The 18,598-nt window shown below is 34.9% G+C and overlaps 1 protein-coding gene across 5 annotated transcripts in view; it reads right to left on the bottom strand.

Moving 5' to 3' along the window:
* LOC125671010 (folliculin-like) overlaps positions 1-18,598 on the bottom strand; it is a 99,589-nt gene that overhangs the window by 11,413 nt on the left and 69,578 nt on the right. For 3 of the 5 annotated variants that reach the window (XM_048906488.2, XM_048906487.2, XM_048906491.2), the window contains one exon: positions 2,352-2,454. The exons of 1 other annotated variant lie outside the window; for it this stretch is intronic. In XM_048906488.2, coding sequence (XP_048762445.1) covers positions 2,352-2,454 — 103 coding nt within the window. Of the gene's footprint in view, positions 1-2,351; positions 2,455-16,368; positions 16,707-18,598 lie in introns of those variants that run through there. One more of the 5 variants, XM_056162788.1, reaches the window with a different exon arrangement.

The raw sequence follows: 18,598 nt of genomic DNA, 5'->3' as shown, positions 1-18,598 counted from the left end.
CAATATTTTTAAAAGAAATTACATTTTCATACACATCTCTTGGGAGAAAGTTGCATACACTTTCCCTTTATGAAAATATGAAATGAAATCAATCATTTACCACACACAGTTTTAGAAAATTAGATTTTTCTTTTTTTTTTTTACATAGGGTAGATAACTCGATCTTCAAAAAACTCTCAAATGCAAAAAGGTCAGCTTCTAATCATTTACCAGTCATGTGAATTTCATCTACTTCACTTTCATCATTATTTAACAAGAAACATTTAGGTTGATTTAAATCCTTCAAAATTGTACCATATCCTTTTGTTATACATTGAATACCTTATTTAAATAACATTGTTAAAACAAGAGGCCCACAGGCCTTATCAGTCACCTGAGTATTAGTTATAAGTATCACTATAGTGCCAGGGGCTATGAAATCCTATTCTGCATATCAAAGCTAAATTCTAATATTTAGCCACAGTATAAAACTTAAATGCCCTCAAAAGTGCCTATACTGATGATAATAATAATAATAATATCCTTTATTTATACAGGATTGCACAATTAGTTGTATAAACTAGTTTACATTGTGGTCCTGTCTATAACATATATACATATCGAGAACATACTATATCACAAAGCATAGAAATATCACAATTTATATACATACAGATAAGAACTAAATGAAAAGAGACAATAAACACACGAGTATCATTGAGTGTCAAAATAATGTTTTAGATAGGCTGATTTAAAAGATGTTGTAGTTATGAAAGGCTTTACATACTATAATATATGTATCATTAACACAATATGACTAATTTGGACCTGTCCTAGAGTAAAAACCCTAAGGTTGCAAAATTCATAATTTTTTGTACACCCTTTCCTGCTTTTCCTAAATATGCAGTTACATGTAGTTTTTATACCGTAACAGCAAACATAAAGAAGTCTTTCAAATGATAAAGACAGTAATCATTACAATGATTTTGGCCCTATCCTGATACCAAAACTGTTACCCCCTAGGATCATGAAATTTACAATTTTGGTAAAGGTTAACCTACTCCTAAATATCTATTTAGTTTCAAATTAGTATCTGTAGCATTAAAGGAAATATTATTTTTAAAAATGTTTTACAAATTTATGCTATATAATACTAAGTTTTGGCCTTGCCCTGGGGTTAGAACCTCTATCCCGGGGATCATGAAATTTACAATTTCAGTAGAGGCCTTCCTGCTCTACATCACTATGCATTTAGTTTTTCTTACATATGTGCGGTTGTAGAGAAGAAGATCTTTGAAAATTGGTCAATTTTGGCAGTTTTTGCCCCGCCCCCAAGGCCCCAGGGGTGTAGGAGTCCTGAAATTTAAAATGTATGCCCTGCCCCCCTTGTCCAAAATATGCTTCATACCAAATTTGAAAAGAATTGGAATGGTAGTTATCAAGAATTAAGTTAAAAATGTTCAATTGTTAACGCACGACAACCAATTGCAATATTAGTGATCTAAAAATATCAAAATATGATGTCTTCAAAACTTAATGAAGTTGTTCAAAAAAGCACATCAAATTTTGATGATTTTAGTTTCAATTTAGTATCAATAGCACTAAAGAAGATGTTATTTAAATGTTTTACACATAAACACTATATACATGTATATAGCCACAGGTGGCTTGAAATTTTGCCTGCAAGTAGTTAAAACATTAATCTATGCAAGGAGACTGGAACATTCTGCATATCGCACTTAGTTTCTGATTTTTTAGGCATTTGAAGTGAGTGGGTAGTTTTTTTTTTATCTGCAGGGTCAGAGTTAGACCCCTTTCTATATTTATGGTATCACAGAGTTTAGGCCCAAACGGGCTTAGCCCGTGTATATACCAATTTTGGTAGAGGTCTTCCTGCTCTACATCACTATGCATTTAGTTTTTGTTACAGATATACGATTGTAGAGAAGACGATTTTAGAAAAATTGGTCAATTTTTAGCAGTTTCTGCTCCGCCCCTAAGGCCCAATTTCAATAGGTCACTGAAACCAATATGTTCCCATTTGGGGAACATAATAACAAACAGAGCAAAAAGAATATGTTTCCGACATTATGTGTTCAGGGACATAATAAGAAACAGAGTAAAAACAATATGTTCCCAAACATAATAATCCCGGAATAATTGTCAAGGTTTTTTGTATTACTGGGGATATGAAAACAGTGGAAGCATATCTGGGGATGGGGGTAATTTCTGTATATATAGCTTTGCCAATTTTACAAATTACGTGTACCTTATGCTGCCACTATTTCTATACCCTTAAAACACAAAAGCCTAGACATTTATTCCTTATTGTTCAATGTGCACTTTAGCTATAGTTCTCAATCAATTCTTACTTCATCCATTCTTCCTTGAGACATATGAGATAATGTTCTACTACAGTATCTGTTAAGTCTTGATTCTGTAAGGCTAGTTCCATCTTACTCAGGGCACTGGGGGCTAAAAATATGTATGTTATTACATTTATATCAAGTATATATACATGTCAAAGTACATAACTTATTAATTACCTGGAAGAACACTACATGAGAATGCTTGCATATCAAAATGACAAATTGTATCATTATGCAGTGCTCCTTGACAAGAATTTTTCAGAAATTAGAATAAAACAAGTATAGGTTGGTAAACCTTTTATGAGCACCATTAGATTTGTTCGCGACATTTCTCAAAAATGGTAGCAGATTAACACACCAAACTTTTATGGCCTTGAGTATATAGTAGGTGTGCACAAAAGGGTTAAGCAAATTACTTTTGGTTGTCACTGTAAGTAATTAAAAAACCTGTCAAAGGACTATATATCATACGGGCCATTTCTGGCCCCCACTCAGAAAATGTCTATATTTACCATGGTGAGTATTTAAGGTAAGGTTTGCAACAACAGGGAAATAACTCTTGATATACCTCAGTGCACTTCGCGCTTTATGACGTCATACTGAAAAAATGTGTCACGTCATAGTCGTATCAAGGGAAAATGTCATTATAATATTTACTTCTTATCTACTACCGCTATCAAGCGTATGTGTAAATCTCTATGACAAAATAATAATAATGTTTCTCAAATAATCATTAATAAATTATTTTCTTTGATAATCACAAAAGTCTACATTTTTTTTTATACATACATATCTAGTATGTGCTACGGTTAATTTCCATTGAAATTATGTTGTGACCTTGAAATCGCCTCTAATGGGCATCGGCATTTGGAATACACGGAGAAAGTTGTTTATAAACAACAGCATGGCTCTGGTAAAAGATGATGATCGGTACCGGTTGCTGATATTTTGTGTGAAACCATGAGATGATTACATGAAATCTCTGCGAATCTAGGGAAAGTAGGATTTATTTTGATGCCGTTATAATCGATCATTGTTTGTGAATAGTATCCTCAAAGACAAGGTTCGACATTAACAAAGCTAGGAATTTTTATGGCATTCACAGACATTTTTTAAAAATAAACCTGACAATGCTTTACCTCTCTAATTACATGCACTTGATATTTCAATGCTATGGCATCTACTTGTGCTGATAGAGCGATTTATCGCATGAACTAAGAAATGTAGAAAACGCGACTGATATGATAAAGTAAGAATAAAAGAGGGGTCTTCTCTAGTACAGTGGAACCCCGTTATTACGTTCCCCCTTTAATACGTTAGTCCGCATATTACGTTGGAATTTCAAAGCACAAAACCATTTCTTAACAAACCTATATAAAATAGACCTCGTTATTACGTTGCCCTAAGATGCCAGGACTCGGTATTCCGACAAAAACGTAATAAACCCCTAATTATTCAATAATGATTCTCAAAATAATAAGCCATTCACACCTTGAGTGTCTGAGGCAGTCACCACCTAAATTTCCTGGTCTGTTTGGGGATTAGAGATGCTTGACTGATCACGCTTCGATAGATCTAGCGACATCAATACAGGTGAATACCTCGTATCGAAGCCAGTGATAAATAATTAAATAATGTTTATTTAGACATTGTACTCTATGAAATTTACTTCATTTTTCATATTTTGATAATCGAAGAAATAATTTCTCAACCACCTGAGTGTTCAGCTATTAAAACTCTATTTACGGACAGCTTTGGTACCGAACATGAAAGACAAGATTTATCGTAGCATTGTTAAAACCGCTTGGGTAACTGCTTGGACATAGGTGACGAAAGGTGGTCAATTAAAAAATTGTCTGTTGTTTGGACATGCAGCTTGGGTGTTCGTAAATCTCGTCCATACATACACCAATCAAACTGTCCTGTGTTATCGGCCGATTCGCGTACGGCATTTACCTCAGTGAATATTCTAAAATCCCTTGATGCGCATGTGATTTTAGTGCCATCATTTAGCGTTATAAATGAAATCTTCGTGCATCATTATATTTTTTTTTATGTGGATTGCGCTTAAATTGTTCTCCGTGTTTATCGTTGGTGAGAAAAGTGTGTAAGTGTTGGGTATCGTGTGCGTTTTGTGTCTATAGTTTTGTTGTTTTGGGGTGGGATTTTTTTTTTTATTGTGTTGTGTATTGTGTAATTAGAGAACTTAATAAAACGATGTTTTTTTGTTTTTTTTTTAATACGAATGTTGAATACGAACCGGAACGAGTTATTGATAAAAATTTACATGAACGCATTGTTTTAAAGTTGAACAAAATGGCGGTCGAAACGAATGCAGAAAAAACAACGTTTATCAAAACATCCTTATGTATCCTACACCAGAAATAAAGAAAAGGGATAAGAACATGAAGAATTACGGACATTAAAGATAAGATGTAAATAAAACAAAGTATCATAGTCTTTTAAACAAAGAAACAGTAAAGATATATTCACACACCCCTTCACGGAGTACCAACGGACGATATACAATTTCCAAATGATATTTTTAACGGATTTCACTGGGAACGTTTATTACGTTGCCCCCGGTATTACGTTATTTTATCGTGACAAAATGGAAAACGTAATAACGGGGTTCCACTGTATATCTTAGAATATTTTTAATTTTGCCTGAGGAACATCTGCATAATGGGATGGCTCTTGGTGACCACCACTGGCTGGGCTTTATATTGTCGTGAAGGTTACAGTTGTATGTTCAACTATGTAAACTAACATCAAGCAGTGGAACAAGAAGAGGGAATTTATTTCAAAGATGTAGTATATAAGACAGGTTTGAGCTAATGAAACACGGAATTTATGACGAAGCGGCATCGTGAAAAACCCCTCGAGAAATTGAAGATATTGTATTGTATTGAATTTAGAAAACAAACAAAAAACCCAACATCTTAATTTCTAATAAATGTGATACTGCGATACTTGACAAATAAATATAAATATCATTTCTCATTTTTGGGCTGGAATTGTATTTTGTTCATGAAAATGCTCAATGCACTATTCGAAAGTTGCACAATTATAAAACAAAGTGACAAATCGCATTTAAATGAAATAATTATTTTTAATCTGTTACCATGGAAACAAGATCCGGTGGGTAGTAATTTTATATGCTTTCTTAAATGTTTATGGTCCAAATATTATGTTTAAAGTGAATTTTTTCTGACGTAGACCTTGTAAAGCTGCTCAATATGCATTTTTTGTTGCCATATGGCACTCAATTTAAATTTTATTCAAGATATAAAAAGTGCTTTTTAATTGTGTTTTGAAATAAAAAATTTCTACCAATTAGTATAATCTTATAGATGATACTCTTTTTAAAAATACTACCAGCTTTTTACCCCATAAGTTTGCCTCATGTAGTTTTTATACCACTAGTATTCCCTTTTGTACAAAGATCCTGAAAATGTAAAACATCACAAAAATAATGCCATCTGGTCAAAAAACTTATGGTTTCTTCATGGATCACTGGATGTGGGCAGAGCTCATCTATGGTCATTGTTATTTACCTGGAATTCACCTGGCCAAGAGATCAGGGTGCTGTATATACTTTTGATGTATACAGGAAGGATCTCTGGGCTGTTTGCAGTGTTTCTGTGGTCATAGTGTTTGTATAATGGTTGTATCCCTATGGCTAGATGACACACAGTCTACACCACCTCCTCTTTCTCTCTTTTACTCTCAGTCATTGGCTCAATGAATACTTTCTTTTATAAATATTGAGCTATCATAAATTGATAATATAAATTATTTCAATAAGTTATAAGTTTTAGAAATTAATGGGTAAATTATTGTTTGATTTCTAATTGTGTAATTTATAATACATGAATATAAAGGGGGGGGGGGGGGGGGGGGGGTTACAATTATATTAAAATTGCATTGTTCAGGGGACTTTTTAAAGCTGACATGAATTAATAAATACGTACACCCTTCTCATCTTATCCGCCATATTTCTCTCATGTAGCCTAATTTACTCTACCCGTATATACCCCAAATGTGATTGTCACACCTGAGTGATTTTTCTAGGTGGACTCGACCAGTGCACATCTCCGATAGTAATATATAGGGCATGTGAAACAAATAAAAATCACATTTTAAAACTTTGCTCAAAATTACAAAATATTTATTGTATACCAATGCAACATTACGAAAGTTTAGATAATTTAGGAAAAAAATTGCAAAAAAAGGCTTTTCTTGCATACTTACAAGTGCATGCAAGTATTTGCAGTTTCTTATGAAATAAATGCGGAGAATTCATTTACTAATTACATACTGATAGAATGGAATAAGTAAAGAGCATAGAATATATTATTTATATCAATTCTTGCAAAATACAGGTCCATGTCATATGTATAATATGTAATGCACATGGCATATTCGCCCCAAAAAACCCGTATCAAATACGGACGTCTATTCAACAGGTATCGGAGATATGCACTTACCGAAAATATTAGATTCTTTTTATTCTGATAAATCCACGAAACAAAATGATAAACTCCATTTGTATCTCGTTAGAACTTACAACACGTTGTCATTCCATTATACAGACAGCGACACACTTCACCCGTGCCAAACAGTGTCTTCAATCAGAGTCGAATATTTTTCCTGTATTGAATGCTTTTGCAGTTTATAGAAATCGGGAATCTAATCATATACACTGAGCATTTCGTTGGATATATTGCGTGCTCAATTCAAAATTTATCGATGATCATATACAAATTTGGATATACAAATAAGGGAAAAATGATTGAAAATATACATTTGTTTAAAAATGCGGGTATTACATTTGCGATCCATAATAAAACTGATAAACAGTTGATTACACAAAGACACATATACTGTAAAAGGAAATGTATAAACGAAAATATAGTTTTATTGTTTCTTTGGGAACCACATAATTATTTACGGTCTCTGTATGTCCATATTCATTGATTGTACAGGAGAGAGAGAGAGAGAGAGAGAGAGAGAGAGAGAGAGAGAGAGAGAGAGAGAGAGAGACTGTCTTACTTCGATGTACAATATATCATTTCACAGAAGGAAAGAAAATTGATCACTGATATAATGGTAAGCTTACAAGCATTAAAAAATTCCGGCTATTTAAAAATTTGTTATTGACAATATGTTAAAAACTTACAGCAGTTGATGCTTATAATTGAATTCATTACAAATTTTAAAAAAGATATAAATCAGTTTAAACTGTGCATGTAGAAAATACTGACTTTGTATGTTAGAATAACGGAAAAAAGTAAATTGTCAAAAAAGTGGGGAGAGCAGACCAGCCCAGCCTACCTGCCCACCCCAACCCCCTGTATACGTGCCTGAAACAACATATCAATTCGTGTTGAAAGAAAGGTGTATATCTGCATTTCATTAAATTCCAAAGGAGCTCGAATTTATGTCTTCCCCTATTAATTATTTTGTATGCAAGATTCGTTCCCGAATTTATAATAATGCTTTCAGTCAGAGCAGAAATGAATTCATTTTGAAGTACATCTAGTTTGAATGCAAATGTGGGGTTCCTTCTTTAAATTTCATCAGACTCATTAGAACCCCCTCCCCCAAACTATGCAGCTTTGTTTTTATTGATATCTAAATCGGCATATGAATCCGGATATAAATTATATGTTTTTTCGTGATCATATAGATATCGATACTAGAAAATGTTTATACTCTTGCCTTTTGCATATCCTACTAATGCATTACAGTAGAGTGACACTGTATCATATCAAATAAAACTTCAAAACGAATTTTACTGATTTACAAACTAAAACTAACATCTTATCGAATACATTTGAATTTGACGGTCTATTTTCAGAATATATCCATTGCGTCAGATCTATGAAATGAAAATAATCATTATGGCATGTTATAGAAACGTTAAAACTCACATATGCTATAGTCCTGCAATGCATGCATGCGATTTTTCTAAATATTCGTGAATGAAGTTCCTACGCTTAAAACTATCTTGGCCTTTATGCATTTTGTTTTGTGATTTTGGTTTACCATTCCTTACACTGTGTAAATGAAGGGAAACTTGGTAAAGGGTGCCATTCTACACCATACAATTAGTATGCATGCATGTGTTGAAAAGCAAAATGTACATGTAATAAGCAGACATGTATCGTCATTTTTCATTGGGGGGGGGGGGGGGGAAATGGAAAATTGGATTCTTCAAAATTTCTTGCCATTCAAACTAATAATTAAAAACGATGAACGAAAACAGCAATAAAATAAAATAAAACACCCAAAACAAACCAAGATATTTTATCCGATGTTCAAAGTCCTAATGTGGGGGTGAAGGGTTAAAAGAGTCTTTTACTTTGACTGCCTCAATAATTTCCCCCTACACTTCATTGTCTTCCATCGTTGGGGGTGGGATGGGTGGTTAGAATCCTCTAGCATGAGTGCCTCATGATATCTTAATTTTCTTAATTGGTGGTGGTGTGTGTTTTCTACTATTATATCAGAACTTTCAAGCTGGGGTCAAGTTTTTTTTGGGGGGGGGTGGGGGGGGGGGGGTGTCACCCAATATAATTTTTACTTGCATTACAAACTATCGGCCTCTCACTTCTGGGTTCGAAACCCGCTCGCGCCGGTAAGTGAGAAAGTTTCACAGTTTACTTTCGGAAAGTCGGTGGTCTCTTCTCTGGTACATTGTATCTGGTTTCTCTCTTCCACCAAAAAAAAACAAAAAACTGGGCGCCACCAGATAACTGACAAATTGTTGAGTGTGGCGGAAAACATCAAAAAACAAATAAACAAAATGACAAAAAAATGGATATTGTTATCAAAGGTGGGGGACAGACATTCTTACCCCCTCCCCTTGATTCTATGTACCTTTGTACTTGACCTTTGTATTTGGGAGAGGGCCTACATAGGCTATGTCTGTTGCCCAATCCTGTTGAGTTTTTCAATAACATATGTTTAAATAAAAAAAATTCTATGTGCTTGATAACTACGCATATGATAAACTCAATTATTACATTTTGCATTACTACAATATGCGTCGAGTTCAACGCCGAATGTAATAAAGCAAAATGGCATAGATATATAAGATCTATTGAGCGCGGAATTAGCATAAAATGAAGTAATTGAAAATAACATTATTTAAAGATATGTTTAATTTTTAATTATTGCGTGCTTTAAATGAATCAAATAAATCTGTATTATCAATTAATGAGAGCAATATTGAGTTACTGTTCTCTTATATTGAATTAATGATATCATTTGTCTTAATAAGAGCGCGATTATTACAAGATCATCGTTTGAATTCTCTCTCTCTCTCTCTCTCTCTCTCTCTCTCTCTCTCTCTCTCATCCCATACATTCGTGCAGTGTTGTATATGCAAATTATATATGCACAAACAATTTATGTACCTAAATGATTTCCTGATTTATAAATCTGAAATACTCTGACAAGTAAATCATATGGTATAAGGATTCATGCACAATACAGGGTAAATATTCTACTCTGATACTTTCCCTGATTGAAGATAGGTGATCGGCACGGGCTAAGTGTGTCGCAGTCTGTACAATGGATAATGTTGTTTACTGTTGGAATACAAATGGAGTGTATCGTTTTGTTTCATGTATTATGCTAATAAAGGGAGTTTTACTACTACTTTGAGTATTTTCGACAAGTGTACACGTACATCTTCGGTCCTCTACAGATATTGCGAGTAGACCCGGGTAAATAGTCGTCCGCATTCGATGCTTTTTCATGGCGAGCATACATGACCATGTCTTTTTTATACGTACAGTATACATGTATTTGCATTTTGCTTGAAGTAATTGTGAATGGTATATATTTTATACCCTTTGCTTATTCCATTTCATCAATAGATCTAGATAATAGATGAAATATTTCTCCGCGTTTTTGTATAGTTTTGACATTTATTGCAAATGTACGGACATTCACGTATAGAAAAGGCATTCTATATTTATTTATCCAAAGCTTTTAGAATGATTTACTATTGTACGATATGTTTATTGTAATTTTGAGCCCTGCATGGTGTTTCAAAACGTGATTTCATTCTTCTTGATGTCCTATAAATTAGTATCGGAGATGTACGTGTTACCTGTCGAAGCTACCCGCACAGGTAAATCGAAGACACTGATGTGAAGTGAAGCGTAGCAAAACTCGTCCCCTTATATACCATGCGAACCCTGATGCATATAACAATAGAATATCCAACTAATATGGCAGATTAGCAAAGAAATATGGCGGACATATAGAATTATACTATATTTATTAATTCATGTCAGCTTTAAAAAGAATTTAATTACTAGAAAATTATAAATAGCAGTTGTGGACAGGCCAATGTTATCAAAACTCTAGAATACAGGGCTTCCTAAAGATCTAAAGAATGCCTGTAGGTACTGGCTGTTATTGTTATCAAAACACCTCTCTGGGGTAGCTCTAGACCACAGTTTCTGCAGATGTCACTCCACCTGAGATCTATTGTTAAATTTTGATTGACAGATGGCTAACAATTTGGGGGTGTTAACTAAAAGTTGTGTCTTTAAGTGTTTTACACATAAACACTATATAACAAGTTTGGCCCCACCCTGGGATCAGAACCCCTACCCCGGGGATTATGGAATTTACAATTTTTGTAGAGGCCTTCCTGCTCTACATCACAAAGCATTTGGTTTTTCTTACACATGCGTGGTTCTTGAGAAGATTTTTGAAAATTGGTCAATTTTGGGCAGTTTTTGCCTTGCCCCTAGGGCCCCAGGGGTGCTGGAGTTCTCAATATTACAATTTATGTTCCCCTTGTCCCAAAGATGCTTCATACCAAATTTGAAAAGAATTGGCCTAGTAGTTATTAAGAAGAAGTTAAAAATGTTCAATTGTTAACACACAACAACCAATTGCAATAGGTCACCTGAGTAAACTCAGGTGACCTAAACAAGAGGCCCACAGGCCTTATCGGTCACCTGAATACTAGTGAAAAAGTATCACTACTTCCATGGGCTATGAAATCTAGAAAAACAAGCATTCTGAGAGTATTGCATGGCAATACATAGTCCCCTACCAGTTGCAAAAATCACTGTACCACAACAATATTCAAAGTTCATTATGTAGGTTAAATTATGGCAAAAGGGAAAATTGGGGAATGAGGATAGGAATGGTTGGAAATCAACTACTATTCGAGTAGAGACTAGACCAAGAAAAAGGACAAATTTATAATTAGGTTTAAGTCTTTAACCAAGCCAATAAACTGTGATATGTAGATGATCATGAATAATTTAGTTATATTGTAGTATTACTATGCTAGAAGTTTTAATGAGTGTAGTATTCTTAATTCTTATTTACAGAGATAAGAAACTTGGATGTAAACTAACAATTCATGCTATTTTTCCACGTCCAAGCGCCATAACTTAATGGAACAGACCAAGACGAAATTCAAACTTGATCTGTAACTTGTTATGGCAAAGCAATGTACCAAATATCAAATGAATATCTGCAAGCACAACCAAAAAAAGTCCGGAAAACTGATAATTCATGCTATTTTTCTAAGTTCAAGGGCCATAACTAAGTGAACAAGAGATGTTTGTAAAACACATATGCCCCCAATGGTGCAAAATTGAAAAGGGTTATACACGTACATCATTCAATTGAGAGTAGTATCATCAATTCAAAATATTGAGCAGACAATATCTTCCTATGTCAAGAGTGGATTGACCATGTGACCTAAAAATCAATAGGGGTCATCAACTCCTGAAGATGTACCAGTGTACCACGTTTGATGTCTGTCAAGCAAAGGGTTTTCAAGATATTGAATGGACAGTATATTCCTATGTCCAGTTTGACCTTTGACAATGTGACCTCAAAATCAATAGGAGTCATCTTCTCCTGAAGATGTACCAGTGTACTAAGTTTGATGTTTGTCAAGCAAAGGGTTCTCAAGATATTGAGCGGACAGCATATTCCTATGTCCAGTTTGACCCTTGACCACGTGACCTCAAAATCAATAGGTGTCATCTTCTCCTGATGATGTACCAGTGTACCAGGTTTAATGTCTGTCAAGCAAAGGGTTCTCAATATATTGAGCAGACAGTATATTCCAATGTCCAGTTTGACCCTTGACCTTTGACCATGTGATCTGAAAATCAATAGGGGTCATCTTCTCCTGTAGATGTACCAGTGTACCAAGTTTGATGTCTGTCAAGCAAAGGGTTCTCAAGATATTGAGCAGACAGTATATTCCTATGTCCAGAATAGGTTGACCCTTGACCTTTAACCTTTTGACCTGAAAAACAATAGGGGTCCTCTTCTTTTCATAACCAACCCACATATGAAATATCATTACGATCAAGTGAATGGTTCTCAAGATATTGAGCGGACAACATGTGGTCTACCGACCGACTGGTGCAAACCAATATGTCCCTCTTCTTTGAAGGGGGGCATAAAAATTATCAGACTGAGACGAAATTCAAACTTGATCTGTAACTTGTTATAACAAAGCAATGTACCAAATATCAAATGAATATCTGCAAGCACAACCAAAAAAAGTCTGGAAAACTGATTATTCATGCTATTTTTCTAAGTCCAAGGGCCATAACTAAGTGAAAAATCAACGGACCAAGACGAAGTTCGAAATCCATCTGTAACTTGTTATGGCAAAGCCACATACCAAATATAAAATAAATATCTGCAAGAACAGAGAAAAAAAGTGCGGAAAACTGGACTGACGGACAGACGGACGGACGGACGGAGCGCAAACCTAAAGTCCTCTCGACTTCGTCGGTAGGGGACTAAAAAAATTCTTGTTCTGAATATCTAAGCTAAATTCTAATGTTCACCAACAGTATAAAACAAGATGTGTTCTTAAAACTTCACTGCCCTCAAAAGTGCATACACTGAAGAAAGGCTTTAAATAATAGGTTACATTAAAACATCAAAATATATTACTAATTTGGAGTCATCCTAAAGTCATAACCCTGGGTTGTGAAATTCACCATTTTTTGTACATCCTTTTCTGCTATTCTTAAGTATGCATTTAGATTTTATACAGTATCAGCAAACTTACACATAAATACTATATACTAAGTTTGGCCCCACCCTGGGGTCAAAACCCTTACTCGCCAGAGGAAAATCAAAATTTACAAGTTTGGTAAAAGACTACCTGCTCTATCCATTTAGTTTCAAAAGCACTAAAGAAAATGTTATTTAAGTGTTTTACAAATAAACATTATATAACAAGTTTGGCCCCGCCCTGGGGTCAGAACCCCTACCCCAGGGATCATGAAATTTACAATTTTGGTAGAGGCTTTCCTGCTCTACATCACTATGCATTTAGTTTTTCTTACATGTGTGTGGTTCTTGAGAAGATTTTTGAAAATTGGTTGAGTTTGGGCAGTTTTTGCCCCGACCCTACAGCCCCAGGGGTACTGGAGTCCTGAAATTTACAATGTATACCCCCCTTGTCCCAATGATGATTCATACCAAATTTGAAAAGAATTGGAATGATAGTTATCAAGAAGAAGTTAAAAATGTCTATTGTTCACACATTTAATAACTGACCATTTTGGCCCCACCCTGATACCAAAACCCCTACCCCTGGGATCATCAAATTTACAAATTTGGTAAAAGACTACCTGTTCTTTCTAAATATCTATTTACTTTCAATTTAGTATCAATAGCATTAAAGAAGATGTTATTTAAGTACGTGTTTTACACATAAACACTATATAAGAAGTTTGGCCCCAACCTGGGGTCAGAACCCCTACCCCGGGGATCATGAAATTTACAATTTTGGTAGAGGCTTTCCTGCTCTACATTACTATGCATTTAGTTTTTCTAATATGTGTGTGGTTCTTGAGAAGAAGAGTTTTGAAAATTGGTCAATTTTGGGCAGTTTTTGCCCTGCCCCTAAGGCCCCAGGGGTGCAGGAATCCTGAAATTTACAATTTATGTTTCCCTTGTTCTAAATATGTTTCATACCAAATTTGAAAAGAATTGGAATGATAGTTATCAAGAAGAAGTTAAAAATGTCTATTGTTCACACATTTAATAACTGACCATTTTGGCTCCACCCCGATACCAAAATCCCTACCCCTGGAATAATCAAATTTAAAATTTTGGTAAAGGACTACCTGTTCTTTCTAAATATCTATTTACTTTCAATTTAGTATTAATAGCATTAAAGAAGATGTAATTTAAGTATTTTCCACATAAACACTATATAACAAGTTTGGCCCCGCCCTGGGGTCGTTCTAGAACCCCTACCCTGGGGATCATTAAATTTACAATTTTGGTAGAGGCTTTCCTGCTCTACATCACCATGCATTTAGTTTTTCTTACATGTATGTGATTCTTGAGAAGAAGATTTTTGAAAATTGGTCAATTTTGGGCAGTTTTTGCCCCACCCCTAGGGCCCCAGAGTCCTGAAATTTACAATTTAAGTCCCCCTTGTCCTAGTGATGCTTCATACCAAATTTGAAAAGAATTGGACTGGTAGTCATTAAGAAGAAGTTAAAAATGTTCAATTGTTAATGCACGATGACGGACGACAACCAGGTGACCTAAAAAGATGGTAGCTGAAGGTTAATAACAAACCTGTCAGCCCCATCAGGAAATGGTGTAAACCAGTTTATCGACCCACAATTGAGTTCTGTTTTATATGCCTCATTTGACCAGGCTATTCAAATGATCCAAACATTAGGGAAGGGGGCTTTATTGTGCAAGACAGATTTATCAAGTGCATTTAGACTGTTGCCTGTACATCCTACAGATTTTTCCTTATTAGGCATGTGTATAGATGACCAATTCTACATTGATAAATGCATGCCATTTGGATGCTCCATTGCTTGTTCGACATTTGAGAAGTTTTCTTCTTTACTTCATTGGATAGTAGCAAAAGAGGCAAACAATAGCAATATCATTAATTACCTTGATGACTTTTTGTTTGCTGGTAAGCAAAGGTCTCAGATTGCTATACCATCGCTCAAGTCTTTAGACAAACATGTCAAGCAATCGGAGTTCCCATAAATGACAAAAAAATCCGAGGGTCCAACCACTAAGCTAACATTTTTAGGTTTGGGCATCGACACAATTAGTCAAACAATTTTCATCCCAAAAGAAAATTAAGTCTATACAGCTTAAGGAAATGTTATTTTTAGGCGCGTTAAACAAGGTTACACCTAAAGAAATAGTCATTGTGCGGCTCTTTTAATTTTTTCTCGAAGGCAATCCCAGGTAGTAGAGCATTTACTCTTAGATTTTATAATTCTACCATAGGTATACACAAGTCTTATTTTCGTGTGCGAGTTACCCAGGGTATGAAACAGGATGCTCAGGTTTGGTTGGACTTCCTTAAGAACTTCAAAGGCCAAACACCATTTCCGGCATTAACTTGGTCATCCAATACCCTATTTACAGATAGTTGTGCTTCTTGGGGAGGTGGGGCCTTTTTCAATAACAGATGGTTTGTTATTAGGTGGCCCATTACATGGGACTCGCAGATACTCAGGGAACATTACCGTCTTAGAATTGATACCAATTTTGTGTGCAATATGGGTATGGGTAGATTGTTTTATTGCTAAGAAACTGTTACTAAATACTGACAATCTTGCGTTTATAGTACATATTTTAAATTCCCAGACTGGCAAATCAGAAAGGGTTACGCAGCTAGTGCGATCTTTAGTTCTCCTTTGCTTATAACACAACATACAAATAAAAGCAGTCCATATTCCTGGATGTAGGAATTCAATTGTGGATGCTATTTCTCACTTTCAGTGGGATCATTTCAAATCACTGGTTCCCTCAGGCAGACATGTATCCTACCCAGTTACCCCTGGCATTATGGGAAATCTTGAAGGTCGTGTAGTCACTACTTGCAGCAGCAGTTGCCAAAAACACAGCAACTTATCGCAGAGCACTAGACTCCTTTACTAAATTTCGAATTCAGTACATGCTTCCTGCACCTTCTGTTGAACAAATTGTTTATTATTTAGCTTATTTATCTACAAATAACATATCATATTCACGGCAAAATGTTACATTAGTGGACTCAGTTATTAGCTTCAAATCCAAGGAAAACAAGACACAATTAAAGTATTCATAGTTAAGAATATGCTAGAAGGCATGCATCATTTAAATCCTTTAGAGGACATGCAGGCTCCCATTTCTCTCCTCCTCTTAAATCGCATTACATTGGCACTCCCTTCAGTTTGCAAAAATTATGATGCGGCCACATTATTTACTTTGGCCTTTCACTTGGCATTCTTTGCATTGCTTAGAGTCACTGAGCTAATAGTCTCTCACAACTCTTCACTTGTAATTTCCATTCAGGATCTTCAGTTCCTTCAAAAATCAAATTAAACTAACCATTAGGGGTTCCAAGACAGATCAGTATGCTAAAGGTTCGATTGTTCATATTGGGCTTAGTAATGAAACCACTATCTTATTTCAAACATTGCAGCAATATCACCTGGCCCATTATTGCTTCACTTAAATGGCAAGCCTCTCACTTCATGTCAGTTAACTTCAATTTTGCACAAAACCTTGCATTTTATTCAAGTTGACACATCTACATATAAGTCTCATTCATTTTGAATGGGGATGGGGGGCATATGCACCTCTTAGGGGTTTCAGAGAAGATATTAAAATCATGGGTAGATCGAAGTCTAGTGCAGTTAAAGCTTACATCCGGGTATGATCTTTCATAATTTCCAAATGCTTGCGACATTATACTGGCAACAAAATGCTAAGTTTGCATGTTCCTCTGGTCTGGGGGATTTTGAGAAGATTTTTAAATGACCCCACCCCATTTCTGCATTTTTGTGATTATCTCCCCTTTGAAGGGGGCATGACCCACCCAAGGATGCTTCGTGTCAAGTTTGGTTGAAATTGGCCCAGTGGTTCTGGAGAAGAAGCATCTTCACAAGTCAAGGGTTATTGATTCGTTACCTCGCACTAACCCTTGACATCAGTCCTATATAAAAGTTGGGCTCATTAGACCAATACACAATCCATTATAAATAAAACATCCAATGAAATCACTGCATCTTATTGTAGTGTACATGGATACAAATGACGCGATCATACTGCTGTATTGATAAACAACTGCAATTGTAATATTTACACCACTAATTACGTTTATTGATAGATCAAGTTTGGAAACCTTTTTGTTTAAGACTTAAACAATTGAAATTGCCATAACTGTAGGTATCAATACACATGTTTTTATTTGAATCTCTCGCTTCACATTGTTAGAAATAGAACCGCATTCTCATTGGTTCCCACTCTTTTGTGGGAACCAATCAGAACGAGCAACTTTTTGATAGTCACTGATGTCAAGGGTTAGTGCGAGGTAACAAATGAAAATGGAGAAGATGAAAATGTGAAAAGTTTACGCCGACACCAACAAACAAATTTTGATCAGAAAAGCTTACTTGAGCCTTTGGCTAAGGTGAGCTAAAAGTTCACTATCTAGACCTGTAAAAAGAAAAATAACATCTATGTCTCTTCTCAGTTTAATATTCACAGGGTGTCAAGCCACTTTTGGTCTAAAAAATTGAAGGATTTTTTTTTTGCAGTTTATAGGGCAAATATAGGGATTTTTACAGCAGATTTATAGGAATAAATAGGGTTTCTTTAAAAAGAATTTGTATAAAAGTTTATTGTTTCTGCATAAAAATCTAGCAAGCATAGTATCTTACTGGAAAAGAAATAATATTAAACATAAACAAAGACAAAATCCTTTCAGATGTGGACAGTTTTCCATCCAAAAGACAGTTTTTATACAATCATCATAGTTATTCTCTTCATAACAATGTAATTAAATATCAAAATTCAGCGCGACAATAGTCGTGCGTAGCAGTCAAGGGGGGAAATTCTCACATGAGAAAACAAATAGCTCATTTACAAAACATGACCTTAATTCAATTTTGGGAACTGCATTTTTAAACTATATGTACAATGCATGTTTCTTCTTTTTGGATTTAACAAACTCTCTTTGAACTCGTTTATTTTGTTTTACCATTCTTGAATTATCATTACAAAATGAATCACCATTAGGGATTGCTCATTCAGGAAGTTACTTTTTAAGGTCACCTTAGCTAAGCTTTTCCCAATCCATGCACCGTCTATCAGTACTTTGATTTGTATTTCCAATCATACTTTTTATGTACTATGTAGAAAATAAAGAAAAGCTAAAAGTATACTTTTGTTCTCTTATAGTACAAAAAAAGTAT

The sequence above is a fragment of the Ostrea edulis genome, chromosome 4 (genome assembly GCF_947568905.1).
Source record: "Ostrea edulis chromosome 4, xbOstEdul1.1, whole genome shotgun sequence".
In the NCBI taxonomy this organism is placed as follows: Eukaryota; Metazoa; Mollusca; class Bivalvia; order Ostreida; family Ostreidae; genus Ostrea; species Ostrea edulis.
The sequence above is the reverse complement of the archived record's forward strand: the minus strand, read 5'-3'. Positions and strand labels throughout refer to the sequence as shown.